This window comes from Papio anubis, chromosome 11 (genome assembly GCF_008728515.1).
Source record: "Papio anubis isolate 15944 chromosome 11, Panubis1.0, whole genome shotgun sequence".
In the NCBI taxonomy this organism is placed as follows: domain Eukaryota; kingdom Metazoa; phylum Chordata; class Mammalia; order Primates; family Cercopithecidae; genus Papio; species Papio anubis.
The window spans coordinates 33,371,355-33,397,451 of record NC_044986.1 but is presented as its reverse complement, the minus strand read 5'-3'; the positions used below and the strand labels follow the sequence as shown (position 1 = coordinate 33,397,451).

At 37.8% G+C, this 26,097-nt stretch overlaps 1 protein-coding gene across 7 annotated transcripts in view; it reads right to left on the bottom strand.

The window, feature by feature from the left end:
- Positions 1 to 443: 443 nt before the first annotated feature.
- CHUK (component of inhibitor of nuclear factor kappa B kinase complex) overlaps positions 444 to 26,097 on the bottom strand; it is a 43,374-nt gene continuing 17,720 nt past the window's right edge. For 3 of the 7 annotated variants that reach the window (XM_003904116.3, XM_009215148.4, XM_009215151.4), the window contains exons 10-21: positions 23,242 to 23,436; positions 20,875 to 20,977; positions 17,502 to 17,625; positions 16,934 to 17,085; positions 14,233 to 14,294; positions 12,844 to 12,953; positions 12,132 to 12,181; positions 6,516 to 6,612; positions 6,071 to 6,218; positions 5,365 to 5,498; positions 2,949 to 3,048; positions 444 to 1,705 (exon numbers count right to left, since the gene is read on the bottom strand). In XM_003904116.3, the coding sequence (XP_003904165.1) occupies positions 1,676 to 1,705; positions 2,949 to 3,048; positions 5,365 to 5,498; positions 6,071 to 6,218; positions 6,516 to 6,612; positions 12,132 to 12,181; positions 12,844 to 12,953; positions 14,233 to 14,294; positions 16,934 to 17,085; positions 17,502 to 17,625; positions 20,875 to 20,977; positions 23,242 to 23,436 (1,305 nt within the window). In that variant the 3' untranslated portion in view covers positions 444 to 1,675. Of the gene's footprint in view, positions 1,706 to 2,947; positions 3,049 to 4,544; positions 4,780 to 5,364; positions 5,499 to 6,070; positions 6,219 to 6,515; positions 6,613 to 11,156; positions 11,218 to 12,131; positions 12,182 to 12,843; positions 12,954 to 14,232; positions 14,295 to 16,933; positions 17,086 to 17,501; positions 17,626 to 20,874; positions 20,978 to 23,241; positions 23,437 to 26,097 lie in introns of those variants that run through there. The other 4 variants (XR_001891505.3, XR_001891506.3, XM_009215150.2 and 1 more) reach the window with 3 other exon arrangements.

Genomic DNA, 26,097 nt, shown 5'->3' with positions numbered 1-26,097 from the left:
TCTTGCCATCTAGCTTAATACCCTCCAAGTAATAGGTACCCAATAAATGTTTATTATTAAAATCTTCTAAAAGTAGGGAAACAAGATAGAGACTGCCTGTTATAACAGATGACGAATAGTGGTATGTGATGACTAAAAAATTTGGTTGACTAGGAAAATGATACCACTTTAGCAAGAATGGGGATGGTGGGACTGTGACATCAGTTTACAGGGCAAGATACAAGCATGTTTTTAGATGTAGATAGTGGTGATAGGACATCTCAGAGGAAAACACTATTAAAGAAGTTGTCCAATACTACCTTTACCATACGTCCTGGTATCCCTAAGGAAAGTACATGTATCCTGTGCTCTTAATTCCACTTCATGGAACCTTCATATTTTCCTAAGCCATATTCAACTGTTTTATTATAATCTGATTTTTATAATGAATAGAGATCAAAAAAGTAATTTAAAAACCATTTAATACACAAAGTGAAAAACTGTTAGAATATAAAAGCATTTCACATTTTTTAAGACAAATAATATCTTCTAAATTACTTAACAGATGATAGAGGTCCACAGTCCTTTATCTGAAACCCTTGGGGCAAGATGTTTCAGAATTAAGAAATTTTAGATTTTAGTAAAGTAATTTTGTGCATATACCATACTACATTACCCAGCCCTCATCAGAGTCTGTGGCAGCAGCCCTCCCTCTCATCATCAAGCAGCAAAATAAAGGAATAGTCACACTAAGTGGGGTAAAAAGATTCAAAGTCAGTTCAGATTAGATTGCAAGCAAACGAGTTTTGTCACCAAGCTTATGGAAACCTTGTTTTCAGAGCTTTTTGGATTTTGGAATTACAATTACAGATAAAGGATTGCAGACCTTTATAAATTTGTGTGACAAGACATGAAAGATTGTTTAAACAAATGACTCATTTTTACAAATGAAAAAACATGTAATTTTCAAATACATTATAAATTAACAGGCATCTTCTCTTTGACACTATTAAATGTACATCTTAAATACATATACACAAAACAACATGATTTATGAAAGCCAACTAATATTAGAAGCATAGATACACAATCCCTTCAGTGAGAAGGGAATACTGTTAAATTTTCAGTAAAATTTAAAATGATTACACCAACTCCTTATGATGCCAGGAAGAGCACCTGTTCAGTGCAACACAAGGAGGTAGAATTTATTCTTCAAGAAATAAAACTTGTGAGCAGCCCTTTTAGAAAAAACATAGACAACTTTTACTTAAAATGCCTATTAGTTGAGGTTTTCTTATCTGTATACAAAACTACATCTGGCCTTATGCCCAACAGTTAAAAGTGGAAACTAATACATAGAAGGCATTTTTAATCAGTTAAATAAGTAATGTTTCACCAAGATTGAAGGCACAAATGTGTCATGATGATGCTCCTAAACAGCTGTGGTATTAAAACAAATATTCAAACAAGTACATTGACTTTTTATAAATTTCTGTCAGTTTAGAGGCTTAAATTACTCAAAAATGTTATACTTGTAAAATCATGTTCTTCTGATCATAGTAGAAATGTAGTTTCTGTTCATAGCCATTTCTTCCATTGACTGATGTCTGAAGAATGGTTTCATGGGGAAAAAACACATTTCCAACATGTATAGCAACAACTTCCATAGGTTTGGGGACAGTGAACAAGTGACAACTCATTCTGTTAACCAACTCCAATCAAGATTCTAAAACCAGGCATGAAAAAGTTATAATTAGATGTTGACTATAAGTAATAAGTATATGGGTGTTCATTTTTGCAAGTTTTCTGTCTGTTTGGACATTTTATAATCAAAAGTTGAAAAATCATTTCATTTACCTTATTTCCTGATTTTAAAAATTTCAGAGTTTTTTTCATAAATATTTGAAGCAAACAATTATTCTTTCCTTTTCGTTTTCTTTTTCTTTTTTTTTTTTTTTTTAAGAGAGCAGGATCTTGCTATGTTGCCAAGCTGGAGTGCAGTGGCTCTTCATAATGTACTGCAGCCTTGAACTCCTGGGCTCATGCACTCCTTCTGCCTCAGCCTCCCTAGTAACTCGGACTACAGGTACATGTCACTATGGCTGGCCGCCATTATCATCCTCTTTTTTTTTCCTTTTTTTGAGACAGGGTCTCACTCTGTCACCCAGGCTGGAGTGCAGTGGCAGGATTACGGCTCACTGCAGCCTGAAACTCTTGCACTCAAGCGATCCTCCTGCCTCAGCCTCTCAAGTAGCTGGGACCACAGGTGTGTGCCACCACACCCAGCCAATTTTTATATTTTTTGTAAAGACAGGGTTTCGCATGTTGGCCAGGCTGGTCTCAAACTCCTGGGCTCAAGCAATCCATCTGCCTTGGCCTCCCAAAGTGCTAGGATTACAGGCGTGAGCCACCATGCCTGGCCGCTGCTATTTTTCTTAATGAAAGAGGAAATATACAGAACTGACATTAAGACTAAATGCAGCAAAAGTTGATGCAGTAAACATTTTATTGTAATTTCCCCAAGTTTTAACAAATCAGTAGTTTATAGTAACCAAATCTTAGCACACAGTTTTATTATTACAGCTATATAAACATAATTTATTTTCTATTTGGGAGGTACCATATCTGAATTAAAGTACAAGTCCCATCTTAATGAAGAAAATGGATTGCTGAAGCAAAAAGGTACAGAACAAACCATTCAATTTCAATGGTCACATTGTTAAGAAAGCTTACCACTCATTTAATTTGACCAAAAATGCTATTATTGAAGATAATTGATGACATAATCCTAGTATATCCCTGAGTAACAGCAGATAAGGATTTAAGGTTGAGGATATTCCCCAAATGCTCTTTCCTCTTGAGTTCTGTTTCCCATATGCATCCCAAATGCCAGATAGGCTAGCATGGAAAGTTAAACCTTTTGCACCCAACATAGCCAAAGCAGGCACCCATATCCACACAAAACTTACCATCATACTATTGCCCTGTTCCTCATTTGCCTCATGAATAATAGTGCTTAAATGGCCAAGGCAGTTCAAATTTTCTTCTATCATTTGTGCTGAAGTATCCCTGTGAGATGAAAGAACAAAGCCTTTTCAAATTCAGCAAAAGGGCATATGAATTTCCTCTACTTTCTAGTCTTCTAGGTTAGCACAATCACTACCCTTCCTGTAACCCAGTACCCCAGTGCAGTTGACTCCTGTAGTCTTTAGTTTCCTCATCCCTCCCTACAGAGGCAGAGTCCTGTTTAAACCAAGCTTCTGCCTCTACCTCTACCTACCTCTAAGGATAAGAAGTCCACTATAACTCCAATCTGACTTTCCTCTGAAACGTAAGAGGCACTTATGTACAACTTGCTTTTCCCCTGAATATGTAACTAGGGAGGAAAAAATCCTTGTGGCAAAGACAGATGAAATACCTCTTTTTGTTTCTAAAAACTTCTCTTTCCTTAAAAGTAGTAAAAACACCAGCATGCATACTTCACAGACACAAATGTAGGGGAGAAGAGAAAAAAGTAAAATCTGTTATGTAGAGATCACAGAAAATGAAAAACTCATTAGAAACTACAGATAGCAATGAAACAAAACAAGCAAGCTGATTCCTGAGGACAGCAAAAGAAAACAGTGAACAGTGTGGTGGGGGAGCTACCTAGAACCAAGAAGTATCCCTGGAAGTTCATATTTGAAGGCAATCCTGCTTGTGGTTTCTACCTTCATGCTTTCCTCTTCTACATGGCCTCTCTCTTCTCCCTTTGCCAACTTCAGTCCCCTAACAAGAGTCTGTTTTAGGTCATGGATGATAGTCACTGTCAGCTTAGAATGACATTCTGATTCAGCTCTTATCCAACAGATGGAAAAATTGTGGCCAAACAGTTCCCAATCCTTGGTAGTTAAGTACCACAGGTACATAATAATTGAAATCAATTTTCTTATACAGTGTATTCTGACTGGACACAGTGGCTCATGCCTGTAATCCCAGCACTTTTGGAGGCCAAGGCAGGTGGATTACTTGAGATCAGGAGTTCAAGACGAGCCTGGCCAACGTGGTGAAACCCCGTCTTTACTAAAATACAAAAATTAGCCAGGTATGGTGGCACGCGCCTGTAATCCCAGCTACTTGGGAAGCTGAGGCAGGAGAATTGCTTGAATCTGGGAGGCGGAGGTTGCAATGAGCCAAGACTGTGCCACTGCACTCCAGCCTAGGCGACAGAGTGAGATTCCGTCTCAAAATAAAATATAATGTGTTCCTTCTAGAAAATACATTGAAAGTATGTCACATATACTTTTGCAAACAACCACACCTCAAATTGGAAATTACCTGTATTGCGGTGACATTTGCAAACATTAGCATCTGCCAAAAAAACCTAAATGCCTTTAATAAAGGCATAAAAGTAAGTAAAGTATTAAATTTTACTTCCTTCAACTCTGATTACTGGAATATTTTGTAAAGTCCATATATTTAATTATAGCCTGTGCTACAGTTGTAGGTGTACTGCATTGGGCCACATGTATAATGACCCCAAGATATATACCCTGGAACTTCCTTTCTTTAAAAAAATAAAATACCTGATATCAGCTTGCCTTCCTGCCATGTGCTTTTCTCTCATAAAAGTAGAGTACAGAATGTGCAACTGCATGACCTCCTGAGCAGTGATGTAACATGGCTGCTCTTCTGCAAAACTAATTATGGGCAGAGTTTCCAGGAAATGCTGGTGCTGTAGAGGTCTCCATGAGTTGTGAGAAAAGCGACAATACACAAGCTAGCAAAGAGCCACTGGCTTTGGATACGGCACATCTTATGCTGAGAAAATAACAGAAATGGATAGTCATTCAGCTTTAGCAAAAGAGTAGGAATTAATAAAATATAGGGCTTGGAATTTGAGTTCTTACTTGCAAAACTGATTTAAAACATTGAAAAAAGTCTAATCTTAGAAATACAAAGTTATAAAATAGATCTCAAAAATTTATTAGAAGGGTAATCAAGGATCCCCAAAATGATAAATGCAAAATGATAGCATAATTTCTTATAAACTGTTAATGAAGGAATAAGGTTTGAGTAAAAGAAAGTAATAAGCCAATAAAAGAAAAGACTTAGAACTTGGACTGAGCTAATAATAAGCAACATTTGCTGAACATTTATTTCCCAAGCACTTTATATACATTGTCTAATCAAATTTCCACAACAGTTCTATGAGACATTCCTGTTTTACAGGTGAGGAAATAGGAACATCAAAAAAGTCAAGTAAGTTGCCTAAGATTATTACAAAGGGATAGTCAGGACTCAACCCTGGTCTGAAGGCACAGAAGACTACCTTAACAACTACTGCCTCATTCCTATACCACTGCTATGAAAACACAGCTATCTATTGTTACAAAGTAAACCCACCCATCTTGAGGAGTTACCACACATGACAGAGAATGATCATGTTCTGCTGAAGTCGGGGGCAGCCATACTGACGTCTGAGGGGTTACTGCACCTTCTAGACTGGATCCTACAAGGGACCGGGCAGAACTCTGTGTCTGAAGGAAAAGAAAAAAAATCATCAAAAGATTACAGGCAAGCATCTCTGTTGATTCACACAATTTCTTACCATATTCCTAAGACTTACATTTCCATTACTACTTATATGCACAACCAGAGTATTTCAGTGCAAAACTATTCCCACCTTTACACACTGTTAGTAAACTGTCCTTGGCCCCTTTCTTCATTGACTAAAACCAAATGTATCCATTCATCTTATACCATTTTAGTTGAAGAAAGAAAAAAAACCCAGTTGAATAGATGGTCAGTTTCATTATCTAGTCAGGTACATCTATCCCCAAGTTGCGTTGGAATACCACAGTGGTCAAGGGCTAAGAGGAGTATAACAACAGAGAAATTGGAAAGGAGAGATGATAATAAGTCCTGCATCTCAACTGCTAGTCTGGACACCAAGCAAGGAACATGGACGTCATTTCATGCCAGTGCAAAATATATACATGCCAGCACAAAATGTGTTCAAGAGGGCTCACCTCATGCTGATAAAAATCCCCTTTGCAGGGAATAACAGCAACTCAATGTCACATTAAATAATTCATTAATAATTACTTACACAGGCAATTTTAAGGAGATGCCATATTTCTTTCTGCCTTTTTCCCTGCATGAACATGACAGTATTATCAGCTTCTTTGATGTTACTGAGGGCCACTTCCACCTTAGGGAGTAGATCAATAATCTTCTGCTTACAGCCCAACAACTTGCTGGAGAGATTAAATCAGTGTCAGACACTTACATGTTCCCCAAGACTGTATGTATACCATATTCCCAAAACCCAGCTGAGGAAATGAACCACAATCAGCATCAGATTTAATGACTGATCTCCAAAGTAATGCATACAAAAGGACACATAAATGCAGACAGCTATGGCCAAGCTACCCAAGGTACTTTCAGAATCCTTCCTGGGTAAGTATACTTTACCAAAGAGGGCATTTGTACTTTGAGAGGAACAAGATAAACGTATCCTGGTTCTTCAGTAGGAAATGAAGCAATTTTCCTACCTCAAATGACCAAACAGCTCCTTGAGCACACGGTCCTGACTCTGCACAGTGTGCACAATGATTTTCACCATTTCTGTGCTGTCACTGTAGGAGTGATCTATAAAAGACATCAGTCAGTGGGTATAATCTTTATTCTGCAACATATCAACCTCCAAACAAAAAATTCCTCAAAAATCCCTGAAACTCTGAAACTAATTTTAATTAATATCTCCATTTAAATTAAAAATTGGGTTAAAAGATATAAAGATTACCTATAAATAAAATCTAGTTATATATAAAAAATAAAGTTTGTATGTGTATAATGTATATATAAATTTATCAGTAAGAGACCTTAGTTGCCTGTGCTTGAGAAGAATAGTCTTGGCTATCTTGAACCCATACTAACCCAAGCCCCAGACACAAATGCAGCCTCTGGCCAAGAGAACAATTTTTCTTGGATGATTAACCACATATTTAGAAACAGTAGGACAATTCTTCAAACTTTCATTGCCTAAAGGAAGGAGGTCCTTGAACTAGGTTGCTTGGAATTTCATGTTTTTCCATCTGTTTACAGCCCAGAAAAACTTTGAAAAACGCTCACTGAAACCAACTAGTAAAGGGACTTATAGACAGCCTGAAAGTTCCATTTGAGGGCAGTATGACATCTCAAAGCCTTATCTGGCAGCAGCCAGATACCCTCAATTGGGATAGCTGTTGGTCACAATGAGTTCTACAATTTATAATGTGTCCTCGATTTAAAACAAAAACAAAAAACAAAAAAAAAAAAACAAAAAACTATCATTAATTGTTATATTTCAGAAAATGGCTAAAGGAGTTGAAAGTTGCTCATGCATCATGCTGGTATTTTCTTTGGACAATAATTAAGCCTAAATGCAATAATAATAATAATATTTGCTACTCTCTGCTTATAATTTTCCCATTTAATCCTCACAGCAGTCCTGTGAGGACTATTTTTGTTACCCCCATTTTACCAAAAAGGAAATGATGAAAGGAGCATCAAAGAAGGTTTAAAAAATGTTGTGTCCTTTGTTATCACTCCAAATACCTCCCCCATAGCCCAACTTTATTCCCCACACATCTGTGTTGTCTCCTCCTCACCAACAAGCAAATGAAAGGCTCCAAAAAGGTTCTTCTCCAAACAGTATTCCTTCCTAAATACCATGGACCAAGCCAAGAGCCTTCTCATATAACTAGCTCTTTTAGATAGTGAAAGCCCTCAGAACTTTAGCCTTCTCCAAGGCTAAAGGATGAAGAAAGCTGGTTTTAACCATTTTCAGATGAACAAGAGATTCAAGTCAACTCTAAGCTAGAAAAGACAACAGAGGCCACAAATCAAGTGTGATTATATAATAGGCCCCAATGACAGACACAATCTTGTTACAGTTTGTCACTCAAGGTGACACTCAAGCTACCTGGATAGCAATTTATTTCTGAGCTTCGTGCTATGTTGACAGGGCTACCTCAAAGTTTTTAAAAATATAACCTAAACAAATGCTATCACTGTGTATCTGCGGAATCTGATTCATTAGCCAGAAGACTGGGAGTCACAATTTTTTTTTTTTGAGATGGAGTCTAGCTCTGTCGCCCAGGCTGGAGTGCATGCAGTGGCACAATCTTGGCTCACTGCAACCTCCGCCTCCCTGGTTCAAGCGATTCTCCTGCCTCAGCCTCCAGATTAGCTGGGATTACAGGCATGTGCCACCACACCTGGCCCAGAAATATTGATTAAAGAAAAAGAATTGGACTTGCTCTATTTGAAATCTTAGATTTTAATATTTTACTCTAGCTACAACAACTTCTATTACTTAAATCACTATTTTGTTCACATCTTCAACCTTTTTATCCTCTTATTCCATCAGCAAAATCCTAACCTTGGATTAATCCAACCGTCTGCTCTATCAGTTCCTATATCCAAGCTACTAAATTATCAACAAAAAATTAATATTACTGTTCACTATTTGCCACTGCTAATTCACAGGTTTTTCACTTCTGCTCTGGGTACTTTTCTTTTTTTAGAGAAAAAGTCTTGCTCTGTCACCCAGGTTGAAGTGCAATAGTATAATCTTGGCTCACTGCAGCCTCGACCTCCTGGGCCTCAAGCGATCCTGCTACTTCAGCCTCCCGAGTAGCTGGGACTACAGGCATACACTACCACACCCAGCTTTTTAAAAATTTTTATTTATTTATTTATTTATTTATTTATTTATTTATTTATTTATTTTTTGTAGAGACGGGGTCTCACTACGTTGCCTAGACTGGTCTCAAACTGTTGGCCTCAAACAATCCTCCTGCCTCGGCCTCCCAAAGCCCCTAGTATCACAGATATGAGCCACCTGGCCTGGATTCTTAATGTATGTTTTGGGTCAGCAACATCTTCCACTGCACACAGTGGCTTTTAGAAGTCTTTAGCACACTATTCAAATCTATGAGGTCATCACCTCTTCCATTTCAGTTAACCTCACTTACCACTGCAGGATAAGAGGCCATAAGGCAGTAAGACCCTGACCTTCCAACCTCTACTCCCAAAAAAGTATCTGTATCCACACTCATTCTCTTTCCAATATCAATAGTATCAAGGCTAATCCCTCCTACTGTTCTTTGGAGCCAATCTCTCAACTTGTTCAGGGACCTCCCTCTCCACAGGGTTTTTTGGCCCTGAGTATATGTTCTGAGAAATGCATCACTGGCTACTTTCGTCACTGTGTGAATACTACAGTGTACTTATGCAAACCCTGATGGTATAGCCTGCTATACGCGTAAGCTGTATGGTATAGCCTTTTGACAAAAGGCTACATACCTGTTCACCAAGTGACTGTACTGAATACTGTAGGCAACTGTAACACATTGGTAAGTATTTGTGCATGTAAACATAGAAAATACATAATGAAAATACAGTAGTATAATCTCTATGGGACTACCATAGTATGCACAGCTTGTTGTTAACTAAAACATCATCATGTGGCACCTGATGTTTAAGTCTTCCTTCTGAGAAGTGACCTCCCTTGGCTCTACATCTCCTTTTAGCTACTCACCCACCTCTCTTCTTTCCTGAGCAGCCAAGCTTCTGAGAATAGTCTAGATAGGCAGTTCTCCAACTTTTTGGTCTCACCTTTACACGAGAAAATTCTTGAGAACCCCAAAGGGTTTTCAGGAATTAAACAGAAATTTAAAAATACTCGTGTCTTAATTCATTTAAAAATAACAAACCTATTGCCCACTAACATGTTTTTATTAAAAACAAACATACAAAAAAAAAACCTTTATTTAGGTTTTCTCTCTCTCCTGAAACTCTATACTCCAGTCATACGGCATTTCCTCAGACATGCTAAGTACTATACATACATGTCTTTACACAGAATACTCATATCTACGAGAGCCACCTCCTTTCACCTGGCTACTGCTACCTGAGATACTTGGAAACCTGAAGTGGAAGGATTGCTTGAACCCAGGGAGTCCAAGAGCAGCCTGGTCAACATAGCGAGAGCCCACCTCTAAAAACAAAAACCAAAAAAACATTATTTTCTAAATCAAAAAAATTTCAGTGAGAACCCTTGCACTGTTTTACATTTTTGCAAATCTTTCTGATATACCACTGATCTCGTCAGAAAAGTTTTTAAGTGCTGAGAAGCTGACAAATTCCAGCTGGTAAATACAAGTTTTCTAAAATTCTTTTTGCTTGAAACATGGAATGTTATCATTGACAACAAATATTGTTTTTTTTCCCTTAAAGTAGTAAGCGCGCTATACTTTTTATTTTCATTTAATTTCTTAGAAATTATCTCATGTATGCAAATCTGAATAATCATAGTTTGCCTGACAGTTGCTCTTCCAAGTAAAAATGGTGTCTTCCCTGAAAGAGGCCAGACAACTAGCAATGTAAACAATTACTGAAGTGGTTTTCCTTAAGACGACCATCATACTTCACTGTGTAGAAGAAACACTTTTATGAGTACTTCCCATTTCACCACACAAAATATTAAAAACACATACTCAAAGGTTGAGATTTAAATAAAATACTATTTTTACTGCTTTATCAAGAACATTTTTAAGTGAAACTGTCATTTTTAAAAAACTGTGAATGCATGGTGATAAAAAATATAACTACTACTAGCATAGTTTGGTGCTAGTGCCTTGATTCATACTAAAGTGCAAGCCATTTTACGTTGCACCATCAGTGAAAATGTCAACATGGTGAAAAACACAAATAACATCTTATTATGAAAATGGTTCTAACCTCACAGACTCTCTGACAAAGTTTCAAGGATTCCCACAGGTCCATATGCTACATTTTGAGAACTGCTGGTCAGACTAAACTGAATACATTTCAGTAAAATAAAAGCAGTATAAGAGGAGATAGTGTTCTTTTTTAAATGTGAAAAGAGTATATGAAATACAATTTCACATGTATATTAATTTGCATGTGTTGCTATGTGTCTGCAAATTTTAAAGTGTAAAAGTATATCTTTTTTTAACATATTCATTTAAGTATAATGCACATTAGGGCACAGACTTTATTTCTTCTGTTACCCTTCAAAACAAATTTTTTACTAAATGATAATATCTTGCAGGTACATAACAGTTTATAGTTTTCAAAGCATTTTCACAAACATCCTCTTAAATACATTGTCACAACATACTCACTGAGTAGGAACGCTAGGTTTCCACCCCATTTTGCAGAAGGAAATGGGAAACGGAGATTTGCCTGAGGTAACAGTAGGTAAATTACTCAATCTAGAATTCAAGCCTTCTGATTCCCCATCCAGTACTCTTTCCAGCAGACCTTGCTCAGTATTTAGCAGGTGTTCAACAGGAATTGTTTTACCAACAAAATAAGTCATCAGTGACCAGTGCAGATGAAGGCATTATTTTCAAGGCAATCTGCTTTGGCCTAGAACAGCACAGGCCTTCCCTCTAACCATTCCAGACCTGAACCCATTGCCTCAAATTCTTTCCAACCTCTCTAAGTATTTTTTTGTTTTGTTTTGTTTTGAGACAGAATCTCGCTCTGTCACCCAGGCTGGAGTGCAGTAGTGTGATCTTGGCTCACTGCAACCTCCTCCTCCCAGGTTCAAGCGATTCTCCTGCCTCAGCCTCCCAAGTAGCTGGTATTATAGGCACGCACCACCACACCCGGCTAACTTTTTTATTTTTAGTAGAGATGGGGTTTCACCACGTTGGCCAAGCTGGTTTTGAACTCCTGACCTCAGGTAATTCACCCACCTTGGCCTCCCAAAGTGCTGGGATAACAGGTGTGAGCCACCACAACCTGCCCAACCTCTCCAATCTTAAGCAACACTTATTTTTTTTCATCTTTCTAAACATTTTCTTGCTGCTTCTTCCTCTTTGAGTTCCTTTTTTCTGTCTTCCATTCTTTCTTTTCACGTCCCCTTCTAAAATTTTTCTACCTCATTTTCTCTGTTACTTTCTCTTTTTAATCTCCTAAATTCTCACAAACTTAAAACTTACTATACCATGTCTCAATGGTAATACCAAAACTGGAATTTATTCTGCAGCTTTAAGAAAATTTTTAACTTAAAAATATTTAATCCCCCACATTTGTTAGGCTAGTGATAGTTACCTAAAATGCCTTCAAGCACTGTGATAGAAGTGTCTTACCTGAAGGTCTGTGTTTTAACTGCTTATATAGATCAATAGCACGCTGTTCCCTGTAAAAGAGAAAACATGCTCTGATATGTGAAGGTAATTTAATGACTTCAATAATCTACAACTTGAAACAATATTATTTTATTTGAATAATGAACCCATTTTAAAGCAAGTTCATATTGCCAACGAGTATTTCACAGAGCATTTTATTGAGTAATAAGAACTACACAAGTTCTTAAAATGCAAAGTTTAATATAGTTCATATCTATTATGATCTACCATGAGGACATCTCTGCACCAGAGACACTTAAACAGACAAAAATTATGACCTATAATTAGAGAAAATATCTGAAGTTTTTAATCCAGAACTTTAATTAAGAAAAAATCTCAAGTTTTAGGGCATTTAAGAGTCAATACCTTGGACCAGAGGTACTATGAGTAGGGAAACAGTTTGTAACTTAGTTATACTTGGAAAATTCTTAACACTCATATGAAATAAATGCTTTTATTCAAAACCAAAAAAGGCCAACCCAAAGAATTATTTCTGAAGTTTCCTGTGACTAAGAAAAAGCTTCCACTTTAAAGATAATCCCAATATATTTGGGGAAAGGAAAACTAGAGAAAAGAACCACATAGAGGTTTAATTTGCCAGATGTAAGCAGAGAGAACAATCTGCTACAAAATATAACAGATGTCAAGACCAACAACACAAGTACATCCTTACAGAGATTCCATCAAGTCTCCCTGACGTCTTCCATAGGGGCTCTTCTGTAGCTCCATGATTTCAGCATGCAAAGACATAATCTGATCCTCCAGGTATCCAATGACACCAACCTAAAATATGATGAAAATACAAAGGAAATGAAAGGCTTACCACTACATCATTGGAAACAAAATTCAGATCTTAAGGATACAGAATGACCTGCTGCTTCATTAGAGAACTAAATAATATAATATGAAACACTGATATTGTTAAAGCCTTTCTATTCTTCAGATTCTGACACTTAATCCTTCACATAAGAACACACTTATTCTTAGTCTTCTCTCTTTTCTCTCCTGACAACAGTAAACTACTAGTATTTGCTTTTACCTCTGGAGAAGCAAAAAGGTACAACAGGTGTCAACTAACAAGAAAGACCAAAACCACTGGTATTACTTGTATCTTGGCTCTATGATTTTGATTGCCTCCTGGCCCCCACTGCCTTGAATAGGGACACAAAAAGATAAAGACCTTGGATTTCCCACCCCAGGACACCATGGGTATTCCCACCCACATCCTCAGGGTAAGTACTGACATTAAGGAGTGTAATAACTTAGGACCATGGACAAATGTACAGGATAAGGGGAAGAAAATCTGCCACCTAGAGAATGATCTATACCTAGGGACACCATATAATTTATTGTCCAAACCAGTGTCATTTTGAGAGTGAAAGGGACTACTACTGATAATTATGGCAAGATATTAGGTATAAACTGGGACAGTCCCACTAAACCCAGATGTGCAGCCATCCTATCTAAACCAGTCACAAAAATAATACTGACTCCCATTTAATCTTCATAACCCTACTAGAAAAGAAATTGTGCCCATAATATGGAAACTAGCTGGATGTGGTGGCTCATGCCTGTAATCCCAGCTCTATGGGAGGCTGAGGTGGGAGGACTGCTTAAGCCCAGGAGTTTGATGCAAGTCTGGGCAATATAGTGAGACCCTGTCACTAATAAAATGTAAAAGTTAGCCAGGCATGGTGGTGCACCTCTTGTCCCAGCTACACAGGAGGCTAAGATGGGAGGACTTGCTTGAGCCTGGGAAGTTGAGGCTGCAGTGAGCTTTGATCATGCCACTGCACTCCAACCTGGGCAACACAGTGACCCTGTCTCAAAAAATAAATAAATAAAGGAAACTGAAGCTTAGTAAGGCACTAGGTAATTTTCAAAAAGCCCTTGTTTTTAATCACTATGATACCTCCCTCTTTATATACAAAGCATCTACTAGAATTTTGTCTGACTTTCGGGAATGACATGAAAAATGCTCTTTATATACCAAAACCAAAGACAGTTTCTAATGGAGACATCAAGAATTAATAAGTACACAGAATGTGGTCAATGATTTTACCTCAGCATAGTGGATGGCCTTTTCTTCCATTTCTTTCCATGCTTTTAGCATTTTTTCTGAAGCTAAAAGAAAAGTCTGAATTGGTTATCTCAGAAATAGCCATATCTTTAATTACTGGCCTGCCTGCCTCCTTGCCATATCAACATCAAAGATGTGTTATGAGTTGAATTGTGGCCCCCCAAAAGATATGTGGAATTCCTAACCCCCAATATCTCAGAATGTGACCTATTTGGAAATAAAGTCATTACAGAAGTAATTAGATAAATTAATACTCATACAGGAATGGTCTGGGCTCTTAATCCAGTATGACCAGTGTACTTAGAAGAGACGAGACACAGGATACAGATACACAGGGGAGAATGCTATGTGACAATGGAGACAGATTAAGGTGCTGCAACTGTAAGCCAAGGAATGCCAGTGATGGCTGGCAGACCATAAGACCATAAGAAGCTAGAGAGAAACAAGGAAAGATTCTTCTCTGCGGATTTCAGAGAAAACATGGCCCTGCCAACACCTCGATTTTGGACTTTTAGCCTCCAGGGCTGTGAGACAATAAGTTTCTATTGCTGAAGCCACACAGGTTATAGAACCCTTAGGAAATGAATACAGATGACTGTTTTCTTTCTTTCTTTTTTTTTTTTTTGGAGATGGAGTCTCACTCTGTCACCCAGGCTGGAGTGCAGCGGTGCAATCTCAGCTCACTGCAAGCTCCGCCTCCCAGGTTCACACCATTCTCCTGCCTCAGCCTCCCAAGTAGCTGGGACTACAGGAGCCCACCACCATGCCCAGCTAATTTTTTGTATTTTTTAGTAGAGATGGGGTTTCACCATGTTAGCCAGGATGGTCTTGATCTCCTGACCTCGTGATCTACCCGCCTCGGCCTCCCAAAGTGCTGGGATTACAGGCATGAGCCACTGTGCCCGGCCGACTGTTTTCTTAAAAAAAATATGTATATCAGTGTGGAGATAGGTGGATAAAGGAAAAACCAATTTTTTTTTTTTTTTGAGATAGTGTCTCACTCGGTCACCCAGGCTGGAGTGCAGTGGTATGATCTCGGCTCACCGCAACCTCTATCTCCAGGGCTCAAGTGATCCTCCCACCTCAGCCTCCTGAATAGCTGAGGTGTGCACCACCATGCCCGGCTAATTTTTGTATTTTTTGTAGAGATGGGGTTCTACCCCACATTGCCCAGGTTAGTCTTGAACTCCTGAGCTCAAGGGATCCACCAGCTTCAGCCTCCCAAAGTGTTGAGATTACAGGCGTGAGTCACCACACCTGGCCAGAAAAGAAATTTAATACTTGAATGTGATTTTTAAAAATTAAATACTATAAAAGGATATAAACAGAAAAGACTCCGTCTTCCTCCCTTCTACCATCCATCTCAAGGGACCTTACTATGATTATTTGTTACATAGACACATACCCTGCTCCCTCGCAAGTGAAACCACTGGTATACTCTTTATTTTTTCCCACAATTTAAAACTTTTCTGTCAACTAAAGACCCAGGTGATCTTTTAATAAAGCACATACAGATCTACCTCATTCTTCTTTAACAATTGTATAATAAGCCTTTGACAAGTCTAAGGTATTTTAATGAAATAATTATATTTTATCACTTGCCAGAATGTCAATAATATACAAATAGAGATAAAATAACAATATTATTAATAAAACCAGTTCTGGAGAGTAAATTCATTCCCCCAACTGGACACTATTGATTGTTTATTCTGAGATACACATACTTTGCTCAGGACAAGTGTACAAGCAGTATTTGTTTCCTAAAAAGGATTTGTTTTATAAAAGAAAACAGAAATGCTGGTAGTGACTCCTTCAATTTACTCATATTTTAACTCTGTCTTTTTACATTTCCTTAGTGCATCTGAAGGAGATAAGCTTGGAGTCAAATATTGAAAATTTGGAGATCGTGTATGCAAAAAATAGGACTCCACAGTAGATGGTTTGAAAAAAATCATAGCCTTAGAATATTTGTGTCATTATTTACAGAAAGGTAAGTAGTTTAAGACTCCCCTGGTTGTCTTAGTCCATTTGGGCTACTATAACAAAATACCATAGACTAAGTGCCATAAAAACAATAGAAATTTATTTCTTATAGTTCTGAAGGCTGGGAAGTCCAAGAACAAGGCAGATTTGGTATCTGGTGAGGGCCTGCTTTCTGGTTCCTGATGACTATCTTCTTGCTCTGTCCTCACATGCAGAAGGGGTGAGGGATCTCATTCAGTCCTCTTTTGTAAGAGCATTAATCCCAAACACGAAGGCTCCACTCTCATGACCTAGTCACTTCCCAAAGACTCCACCTACCAACACCGTCACCTTCAGGGTCAGAATTTCAACATATGTATTTCATGGGGGACACAAACATTCAGTCCACAGCACTGGCTAAGAAGTCCAGATTTTGTATTTATTTTTAAATTATGTTTGAAATTCAAGATTATTAAATTGCTTCTGTATTTTTTTGGAGCTAAATAATTTTAGCCCAATTGTGAAACTAAATTGCTCAACTAAGCAAATTTTTAAAAAGAGGTAACATTCAAAACAAACATGGTTTATGGTAATCTAAGTTGTCCTGTCTCCTGTCCTAATGTGAAGGTAAGTAAAACAACTGGCTGAGTTAAGAAGGCAAAACAACAGATGGCTTCAAGAAACCAGATATTCCTTTGAAATATATTACTCAGACACTTACATATCCCATACGTCATCTGCTCACTGTATCTCTCCAAGTCAAGCTGAATGCTTTTGTGAAAAAACTCCAATTTAGCTTTCAGTTGTTGTGATGCTGAGATCAAAGTGTTCTTCATTTTTGTTAAGTTAGCATTATATCTAAGAAGACTTAACCTAAACCATAGCAAAAAAAAAAAAAAGATATTATCAGCATTCAGCATTCAGAAACATTGAACAATAATTTAAAAACATAAACTGCCACAAGGCCAAAGCCTAAGTTTCTATTATCAATCTATGAGAAATAACTGATCTCTAGAATCTGATCTCTAAAGACTTCCTGCCTATAATATTCTGTGATAAACAATCTTTTTGTACTAGGACCATACGGGAATTATTACCCTCAAGTCATTATAATAGAATGGTCTCAGTCCATTAGTGAGAATTCTACAAGTTTAATCAGAACATTACACTTCAAATTGGCCTAGTATGTTACTATTACATGAAATATTGATTAGTGAAAACCAGCAAGATTAATTCTTGAGTATATGATGCACATTGCATTGTGCTTATAAACAACAGAATCCACTTACATTGCTGCCCTTTGTCCCTGAAAGAGCCTGCTGTAGTCTTCTTTTAGTCCAGACACATAGTGCACTGCTTCAGCCCACACTTTACGCAGCTGTACAATCGGAAGCTGTATTTTGCTGTCCTGTACTATATACAAGAAGATGAGAAAAGGGGCAAGGGAGTTAGTTACTTTTGAGGATTTTAGAGTTGATTTGTTGTTCTCTGTGATTTTCTGTCTACAAAAACAGGATTCCCATAGATGCTAGAAACTGATGCTAAAAGAGCCACTTGTTTCCATTTAATTCAGTTCAATATACATTTACAGAGCACCTGCAATACATAAGCCCTGCTCCAGATACAAGGGGGAAAAAAAAATGAATGACATAATCACTACACTCACAGAGCCTGAGATTATTCCTGTATCTGTCTTTTTTGTTTGCTTTTCTGCAACCTGGAATACTCTTTTTCTCTCTGCTAATCCAAATTATTTCTTTCAAGTTCTAAATCAAGTCCCATCTCCTCTGGGTCTTTCCTACCTCTAAATAATAAATTTCATATCCTGGACCAACAATCCAGCATTAAGAATACACACGAGTCAGGTGTGATGGCTCACGCCTGTAATCCCAGCACTTTGGGAGGCCAAGGCGGGTGGATCCCTTGAGGTCAGGAGTTCAAGACCAGCCTGGCCAACATAGTGAAACCCTGTCTTTACTAAAAATACAAAAATTAGCTGGGTGTAGTGATGCACATCTACAGTCCCAGCTACTCAGGAGGCTGAGGCAAAAGAATCGCTTGAACCCAGGAGGTGGATGTTACAGTGAGCCAAGATCGCACCACTGGACTCCAGCCTGGGTGACAGAGTGAGACTCTGCCTCAAAAAAAAGAAAAAAAAAGAAAACACAGAGGGTAAATGGCAGTTTAATAAAATATGCTTTCTTCAATGCCAGACTTTAAAAAGTTATCTATTTGTGATTTTTATCTCACCCATTCTTTGGTAAAGGGAATGCTACTTTTCTAAAACCATGTGTTAAGTTCAATGAAATTCTATTTTAACATATGGAATTCTCCAACATTGAAACAGATTCATATTGTAAGGCAGCAAGTATATTCTCTGTTACTTTTTTCTAATGAAAACTTCAGAGAAAGGTTAGGCAAAACTTGCTACACTAGTGTTCCTACGAGAAAACACATCATCTGAAGCAGACTTTAAATAAATTAAGCTATATAAATGGAAAAATATTTGCCTCCCTTAATAATTATTAATATTCTCAATTAACCTTTCTCCTATTGTATACCCAAACTTCCACCTGTGGCTTCCTACAACAGACCAAAAAAAAAAAAAAAAAAAAATCAATCAAACTTTTTAAACAAAATAAAACAAAAACAACTCATTGATGGGGGCATGTAAAAGTGGTACAGGAGCCCACTGAAAGAGCTCCAAATGGCCAAAGCTGGAACAATCTGAGCAACAGAATAAACTAGTATTGGATTATAATATAAAGTATTTTTAAAAATCCGTTAATCCATACTAATATAAATAAATGACTGAAATTAATTAATGGGAGAGCAAGGACAAATCTCCTATGCAGAAGAATTCCAAATAAATTATGTAGATACTCTATCCTAAAAGAGGGGAACATAACTCCCTCTTTTTTTTTTTTTTTTTTTTTTTTTGAGACAGGGTCTCGCTCTGTCACCCTGGCTAGAATGTAGTGGCATGAACTCAATTCACTGCAATCTTACTTCCGTGACCTTTCTCTCAAAAACCCACTGCCCCAGTCTAATCATGAAAAAAAAAAAAAAAAAAAAAAGGCCAGGCACGGTGCCTCATGCCTGTAATCTCAGCACTTTGGGAGACCAAGGCAGGCGGATCACCTGAGGTCAGGAGTTCAAAACCAGCCTGGCCAACATGGCAAAACCCTGTCTCTACTAAAAATACAAAAATTAGCTGGGCATGGTGGTGCGTGCCTGTAATCCCAGCTACTCGGGAGGCTGAGATAGGAGAATCGCTTGTACCCGGGAGGTGGAAGTTGCAGTGAGCCAAGATTGCACCACTGTACTCCAGCCTAGGCGACAAGAGCGAAACTCCACCTCAAAAAAAAAAAAGACAAATTTTAGCAGAGGGACATCTTACAAAATACTTGACTAGTATTCCTTAGAACTGTCAAGGTCATCGAAAACAAGGACTATTTGAAGTCTGAGAAAATGTCACAGCAAACAGGAGCTAAAGAGACATGACAACTAAATATAATGTATCCTAGATGAGATCTTAGAACAGAAAAAGGATATTAGGTAAAAATGAAGGAAATGTGAATAAAGTATGGGTTTCAATTAATAATATATGGGTTCATTAAATGTAACAAATGCATCATACTAATGTAAAATAGATTTTTTTAACTTTTTAATATTTTTTAATATTTTATGTTTTTTATTTATTTTTTTGAGAAAGGGTCTCACTCTGTTGCCCAGGGTGAAATGCAGTGGTGTGACATTGGCTCACTGCAACCTCCACCTCCCAGGTAAAATGTTAACAATAGGAAAAACTACATGCGCGAGTGAGGGGAGTTATATGAAAACTCTGTACTATCCGCCCAATTTTTTGGCAAATCTAAAACCATTCTTTAAAAAAAAAAGTTCATTAGTAAAATAGTAATAATAAAGTCTGGGGCAAGGGGAGTTGACTGAAAAGAGACATGAGGGAACTTTCTGAGGTGAAGGAAATGATCTACATCATGACTGTGGTGTGGATTACACAAGTATATATATTTGTCAAAAGTTATCAAAATATATCTGTGAATTTCATGCTACATAAATTTCACTCTATGTAAACTGCCTCAATTTAAAAGAAAATTTCAAAAGAAAACTAATAAAAAGATTTTTTAAAAAGTAAGATTACATATATTTCAGCCCCTCTGCTCAATTTTGTTGTTGATTTTGTAATTTTGTGCTTTATTTTATTTGGGTAGACATACAGTGATCAAACACTTAACTTGTTCAAAAGAAAAGAATAATTTTCACACGATAAATTAAAACATTTGAACATCAAGCAGTATTCACAGGAAAAATGAAATAAATACTTTAACATGCTTAGACAATGAAGAGACAATTAAAAAGTAGGTTTAACTAATAGTGAAGTTTCATTCTCCTGTGAGAGTCCCATCCTCAAGAAAGTAAATCTTCTCTTAAATGAATGATCTGGTGGAGATTTAATATCTACCTTTTCACCTTCCAAACTATATAAATCAATTTTTCAGAATTCTCATATAACTCCATATAGAAACTTCAAGTATGAGATACAGAACACAACATCAAAAGTCCATTTCTACTAATCATACTGAGAGTTAAAGTTAAATTAATTCATGTTTAAAGCTCAGCCGCTAAGCGGACTGGACTTACCAATATAATTTACACAATCAGATAAACTTCTGGAAGCAAATGGCCCTTCATACACAGTTTTACTTTTATCAAACAAATAAACCATATAGCTATCACAGCCTCTCTGAAAAAGAAACAAACAATTAAAATCCTGCTCAAGGATCTTTGAAAATCCTAGGTTTTCTAAATACTTATGCACCAGATTTTCTACTTTGAAATGCAAATGATCAAAGTCAATGTGTATTAGCATATTTCTTACAAATAACAGAGTCCATACTTTTGTTGAGGAAAAAGACCCAAACTTTTGTATGGGCTAAAGTAAACAATCACCAAAACCCAAAGAACAAATGCAAAAAGATATATACAGTGAAAAAACTATTCAGTAATCAAAAGGAATGAAGTACTGATACATGCTACAACATGCATGGACTTCAAAAATACAAGGCAAGTAAAAAAAGTCAGACAGGAGACTATATATTACATAATTTCATTTATATGGAATGTTCAGGAAAGGTAAACTTTTGGAGATAAAAAATAGATTCCTGGTTGCCTGGGGTGGGCAGAATGGAGATTAACAGTTAATGGACTGTTAATGGAAACGTTTTTAAGCTGGTTTATGGTGATAGCTGCAAAATTTGGTAAATTTACTTTAAAAAAAAATCACTGCAATTGAGCATCAAGTAAGTGACAAGTTAATAAAAAAGAAACAAAAAAATCACTATATTGTACACCTTAAATGAGAACTAACGTGATAATTAATATGCCTCAATAAAGTCATAAAAAGAAAAATGGGGAAAAAAGTCATGACCAGTCGTATTTTACCACGCATCCATCCTTTGGCAGGACCTATGAGACTGCTGGTCTCACAGTAGTTTCAGAGTACTGGACTTCAAATACGAAAAGAAATTTTTTTGTTTGAGACAGGGTCTTGCTCTGTCACCCAGGCTGGAGTGCAGTGGCGTGATCATGGCTCATTGCAGCCTCAACCTCCCTAGACTCAAGTGATTCTCCCACCTCAGCCTCCCAAGTAGCTAAGACTATAGGGGTGCACCATCAAACCTAGCTAATTTTTGTAGTTTTTGTACAGACAGGGCTTCACCATGTTGCTCAGGCAGGTCTCGAACTCCTGAACTCAAGCAATCCACTCACCTTGGGTTCCCAAAGTCCTGGGATTACAGGCATGTGCCACTGCACCAAGCCAAGAAGGAATAATAAGTGGGAGTGTGGCAGGCCAGGTCTCACTAACACAGGCCTCCATAACAACTGTTTCAGCACTGACTGAGTGGTGAAGTTAAATACTAAAAGCTGAAAGAGCAGCCGGGCACAGTGGCTCACGCCTGTAATCCCAGCACTTAGGGAGGCCGAGGTGGGTTGATCACCTAAGGTCGGTCAGGAGTGGTGAAACCCCGTCTCTACCAAGATACAAAAAACTAGCTGGGCATGGTGTCGGGCGCCTATAATCCCAGCTACTTGGGAGGCTGTGGCAGGGAGAATCACTTGAACCCAGGAGGCGGAGGTTGCAGTGAGCTGAGATTGTGCCATTGCACTTCAGCCTGGGCAACAGGGCAAGACTATGTCAAAAAAAAAAAAAAACTGGAAGAGCCAGTGCCCTTACACAAAGGCTGAAATGTAACCAAAGCCTACCAAGAGTTCCACCCAGGCCCTTCCTGGGGCTAAAAGCAAAATAATGAAGGAATTCTTAATAGGACCAATTTACGATTAAATGTTTTATTGGGGGTCTGAAGAAACTCCTCAGGCTTCCACAAACAAGTTTATTGGAGGTCTGTAGGAACTCCTCAAACCTCTGTGATTTAATAGGAGACAAGATAAGGGCAATCACCCCAGCACCTGGACCCATTTAGAGTAAATAAATTTACTGAGGCTCCAGAGGAATGTCTTCAAGACTCAGACCTTAGTTACAGATTAAAGTAATCATTTATGTTTTTAGATGAATGCAAACTTATACATAGACATATAGCTTAGAGGATATATAAACTCTGGGAAAACTTTGTAATTTTGAGTTGGTCTGGCGATAATTTCCAGGCCTTCTACCTGTAACTGGTTACTGAAATAAAAACTCCCTCCTCTCCCAGTTCATCTGCATCTCGTTATTGGGCCAAGAGAGTAAGCAGCCTGACCCTCAGTTTGGTCTGGGTACAGGAGCAGAAAACTGGCACCAAAGAAAAAGTCTTGCAAAGTTCAAAACAACAAATGTTTCATTTCTATCCTGTTCACCTTGCAAAGCAATGATAAGAGTTGGGAGTAGGACAAAACCAAAACAGAATGTGCTCGCCAGACCAAGGAATTCCAAGTATGCATAAAAATTGCAGGGCATGCAATCCCTCTAGATTTCATATACTCTAGGGATATTATAATTAATTTTCTTACAACTCCATCTAGAACACATTGAGAGGCTGGTTTCCGAGGATCCAGAGAAATTCCTGTCTCTGAAAGAAGTTCTTGAGAACCAGTATTTATTCCAGTTTCACGCTCAATACGAGACTGTAGTGAATGAAGACTTTCATCAGGTGGTAACAGAAAAGAAATTATCTTTGCAGAAGTCATATTTAGGATGTGTACTATCTGTATAAATAAAAAAAAAGGTAAATTTATTGATCATTTGCTACATAAAAGATTCACTGCCAGATACTAAAAGGTGAATATCAACAACAGGCATTATTTCTACATTAAACAAGGTTCACTCATTCTCCAAAGTGAGATCTCCTTTTATAATTATAAAATGACATTCTGAAAACTGAACAATTTTCTTTTCTACAATAGATGTTAGTTCCAACAATAAAATTTCAAAGTTATAGGGATGCACAAAATGAATAAATAAAAATCCCAATTTGAAAGAACAGTTATTTATTTTGAAAAAAACATTATCATAGACCTAAAAGGAAACATTCCAATTCATGAAGTGCCTAACAAAAGACAACCACTGGGGTAAACCACTTTCTTTATTTATTTTATTTATTTATTTATTTTGAGACAGAATCTTGCTGTCGCCCAGGCTGGAGTGCAGTGGCGCGATCTCGGCTCACTGCAAGCTCTACCTCCTGGGTTCCCGCCATTCTCCCGCCTCAGCCTCCCCAGTAGCTGGGACTACAGGTGCCCGCCACCACACCTAGCTAATATTTTGTATTTTTTAGTGGAGACGGGGTTTCACCGTGTTAGCCAGGATGGTCTCGATCTGACCTCGTGATCCGCCCGCCTCGGCCTCCCAAAGTGGCTGGGATTACAGGCGTGAGCCACCGCACCCCACTGGTAAACCACTTTCACATAACATCCCCAATAATTAGATCTTTTAATCTCCATTTTAAACAGAGAAAGAAACCAGAGTTCTAAGTTAAATAACTTGTTAGGGATCACACAGCTAACAACTGGTAGGGCTTGGATCTTAACTCTTTTTGTGTCTGGCTACTTTGTGCTGCCTTAAGAAATCATCTGATAGAAGAACTAGGTCTCTCTTTAAACAGGAAAAAGCATTGTTATGCGTGGTGAGTTACCTTTTTATAAGGCAACCTAACCCCAGAGCAGCAACCTGCCTAAGGGCCCCAAATCAAACAAGAACAGTTTTATCACTCTCTCCTAAAGCCCCAGTAAAAGTAACCTGATACAGGCCAAGTGAGTGTGAGGCTGAGTCAGGTGGGGCTCTGCCCATGTAAGTGCGGACAGCAACAGAGTTGGACTTCAGTCTTTTGAAAAGAACATGATTTTAAATTCTCTTCCTTCCAGTGTCCTTAGAAAAGCCATACAAAATTAATGCCTATATTTCTCCATGCCTTACATTGACTAGTATATGCAAATGATTAAAATTCTCTCAGCTAAAAATCCTTACTACAAAGGTGGGCATTAATCCAAGGCCACTATTATTTCTTTTTTTCCCTTTAAAACACAAATTTGAATTGATGTTCAAAGACACAAAACTATAGACAACAGTATAATAAGCCCCCTCCCAACCCTGTGAATGCCTCACCTAGCTTCAACCATCATTTACATAGAGCCTATCTTGTTTCATCTGTCATAGCCCTCTCCTGATTTATTGCTTTATCTTTTAAATATTTTATTTTGTGATAATTTTTTTGACATATAAAAATGTTATATATTTGAGATATACAACTTGATGTTTTGATATACATTGTGAAATTATCACATTTCAGCTAATTAATATATCTGTCACCTCTTTATAGTTGTCATTTTTGTACTTTTTTCTTTTGCTGCCATGTTTGGACCTTTTGATGAACATCTCTACATACACCTCCCCACTCCCGTCCCTGCAGCCCCTGGCAACTATGATGCTACTGTCTGCTTCTATTAAGTTTAACTATTATAGATTCCACATGTAAGTGAGATCATGCAGTATTTCTCTTTCTGTGTCTTGCTTATTTTACTTAGCATGTCCTCCAGGTTCATCCACATTGTCCTAAATGGCAGAATTTCCTTCTTTTTCTTAAGGCTGAATACTATTCCACTGTGTATATATGCCACCTTTTCCCTATCTATTCATCTGTCAAAGGACATTTAGGCTATTTCCATATCTTGACTATTGTGAATAATGCTGCGATGAACATGGGAGTGCAAATATCTCTTCACAAGCCTGCTTTAAAATCCTTTGGATAGATACCGAGAAGTGAGATTATTAAATCTTACAGTTCTTTTTTTTTTTTTTTTTTTTTGAGACAGAGTCTTGCTGTGTCACGCAGGCTGGTGTGCAGCGGCATGATCTCAGCTCACTACAACTTCCACCTCCTGGGTTCAAGCAATTAACCTGCCTCAGCCTACTGAGTAGCTGGGATTACAGATGTGCACCACCATGCCCAGCTAATTTTTGTAATTTTAGTGGAGACGGGGTTTCCGCATGTTGCCCAGGCTGGTCTCAAACTACTGACCTCACGTGATCCACCTGTCTCAGCCTCCCAAAGTGCTGGGATTACAGGTGTGAGCCACTACACCTGGCCAGTAGTCCTATTTTTAATTTTGAGGAACTTTTATACTGTTTCCCAAGACAGCTGTAATAATTTACATTCCCACTAACAGTGTAGAAGGGATTCTTTTTTCCCACATCCTAACTCTTACCTTTTTTCTTTTGCATAATAGCCATCCCAACAGGTGGGGGGTGCTATCTTAGTGTGGTTTTGATTTGCATCTCCCTGATGCTAAGAGTTGTTGAGCACCTTTTCATATGTTTGTTGGCCATCTGAATTTCTTCTTCTGAGAAGTGTCTAATTTAGGTCCTTTGCA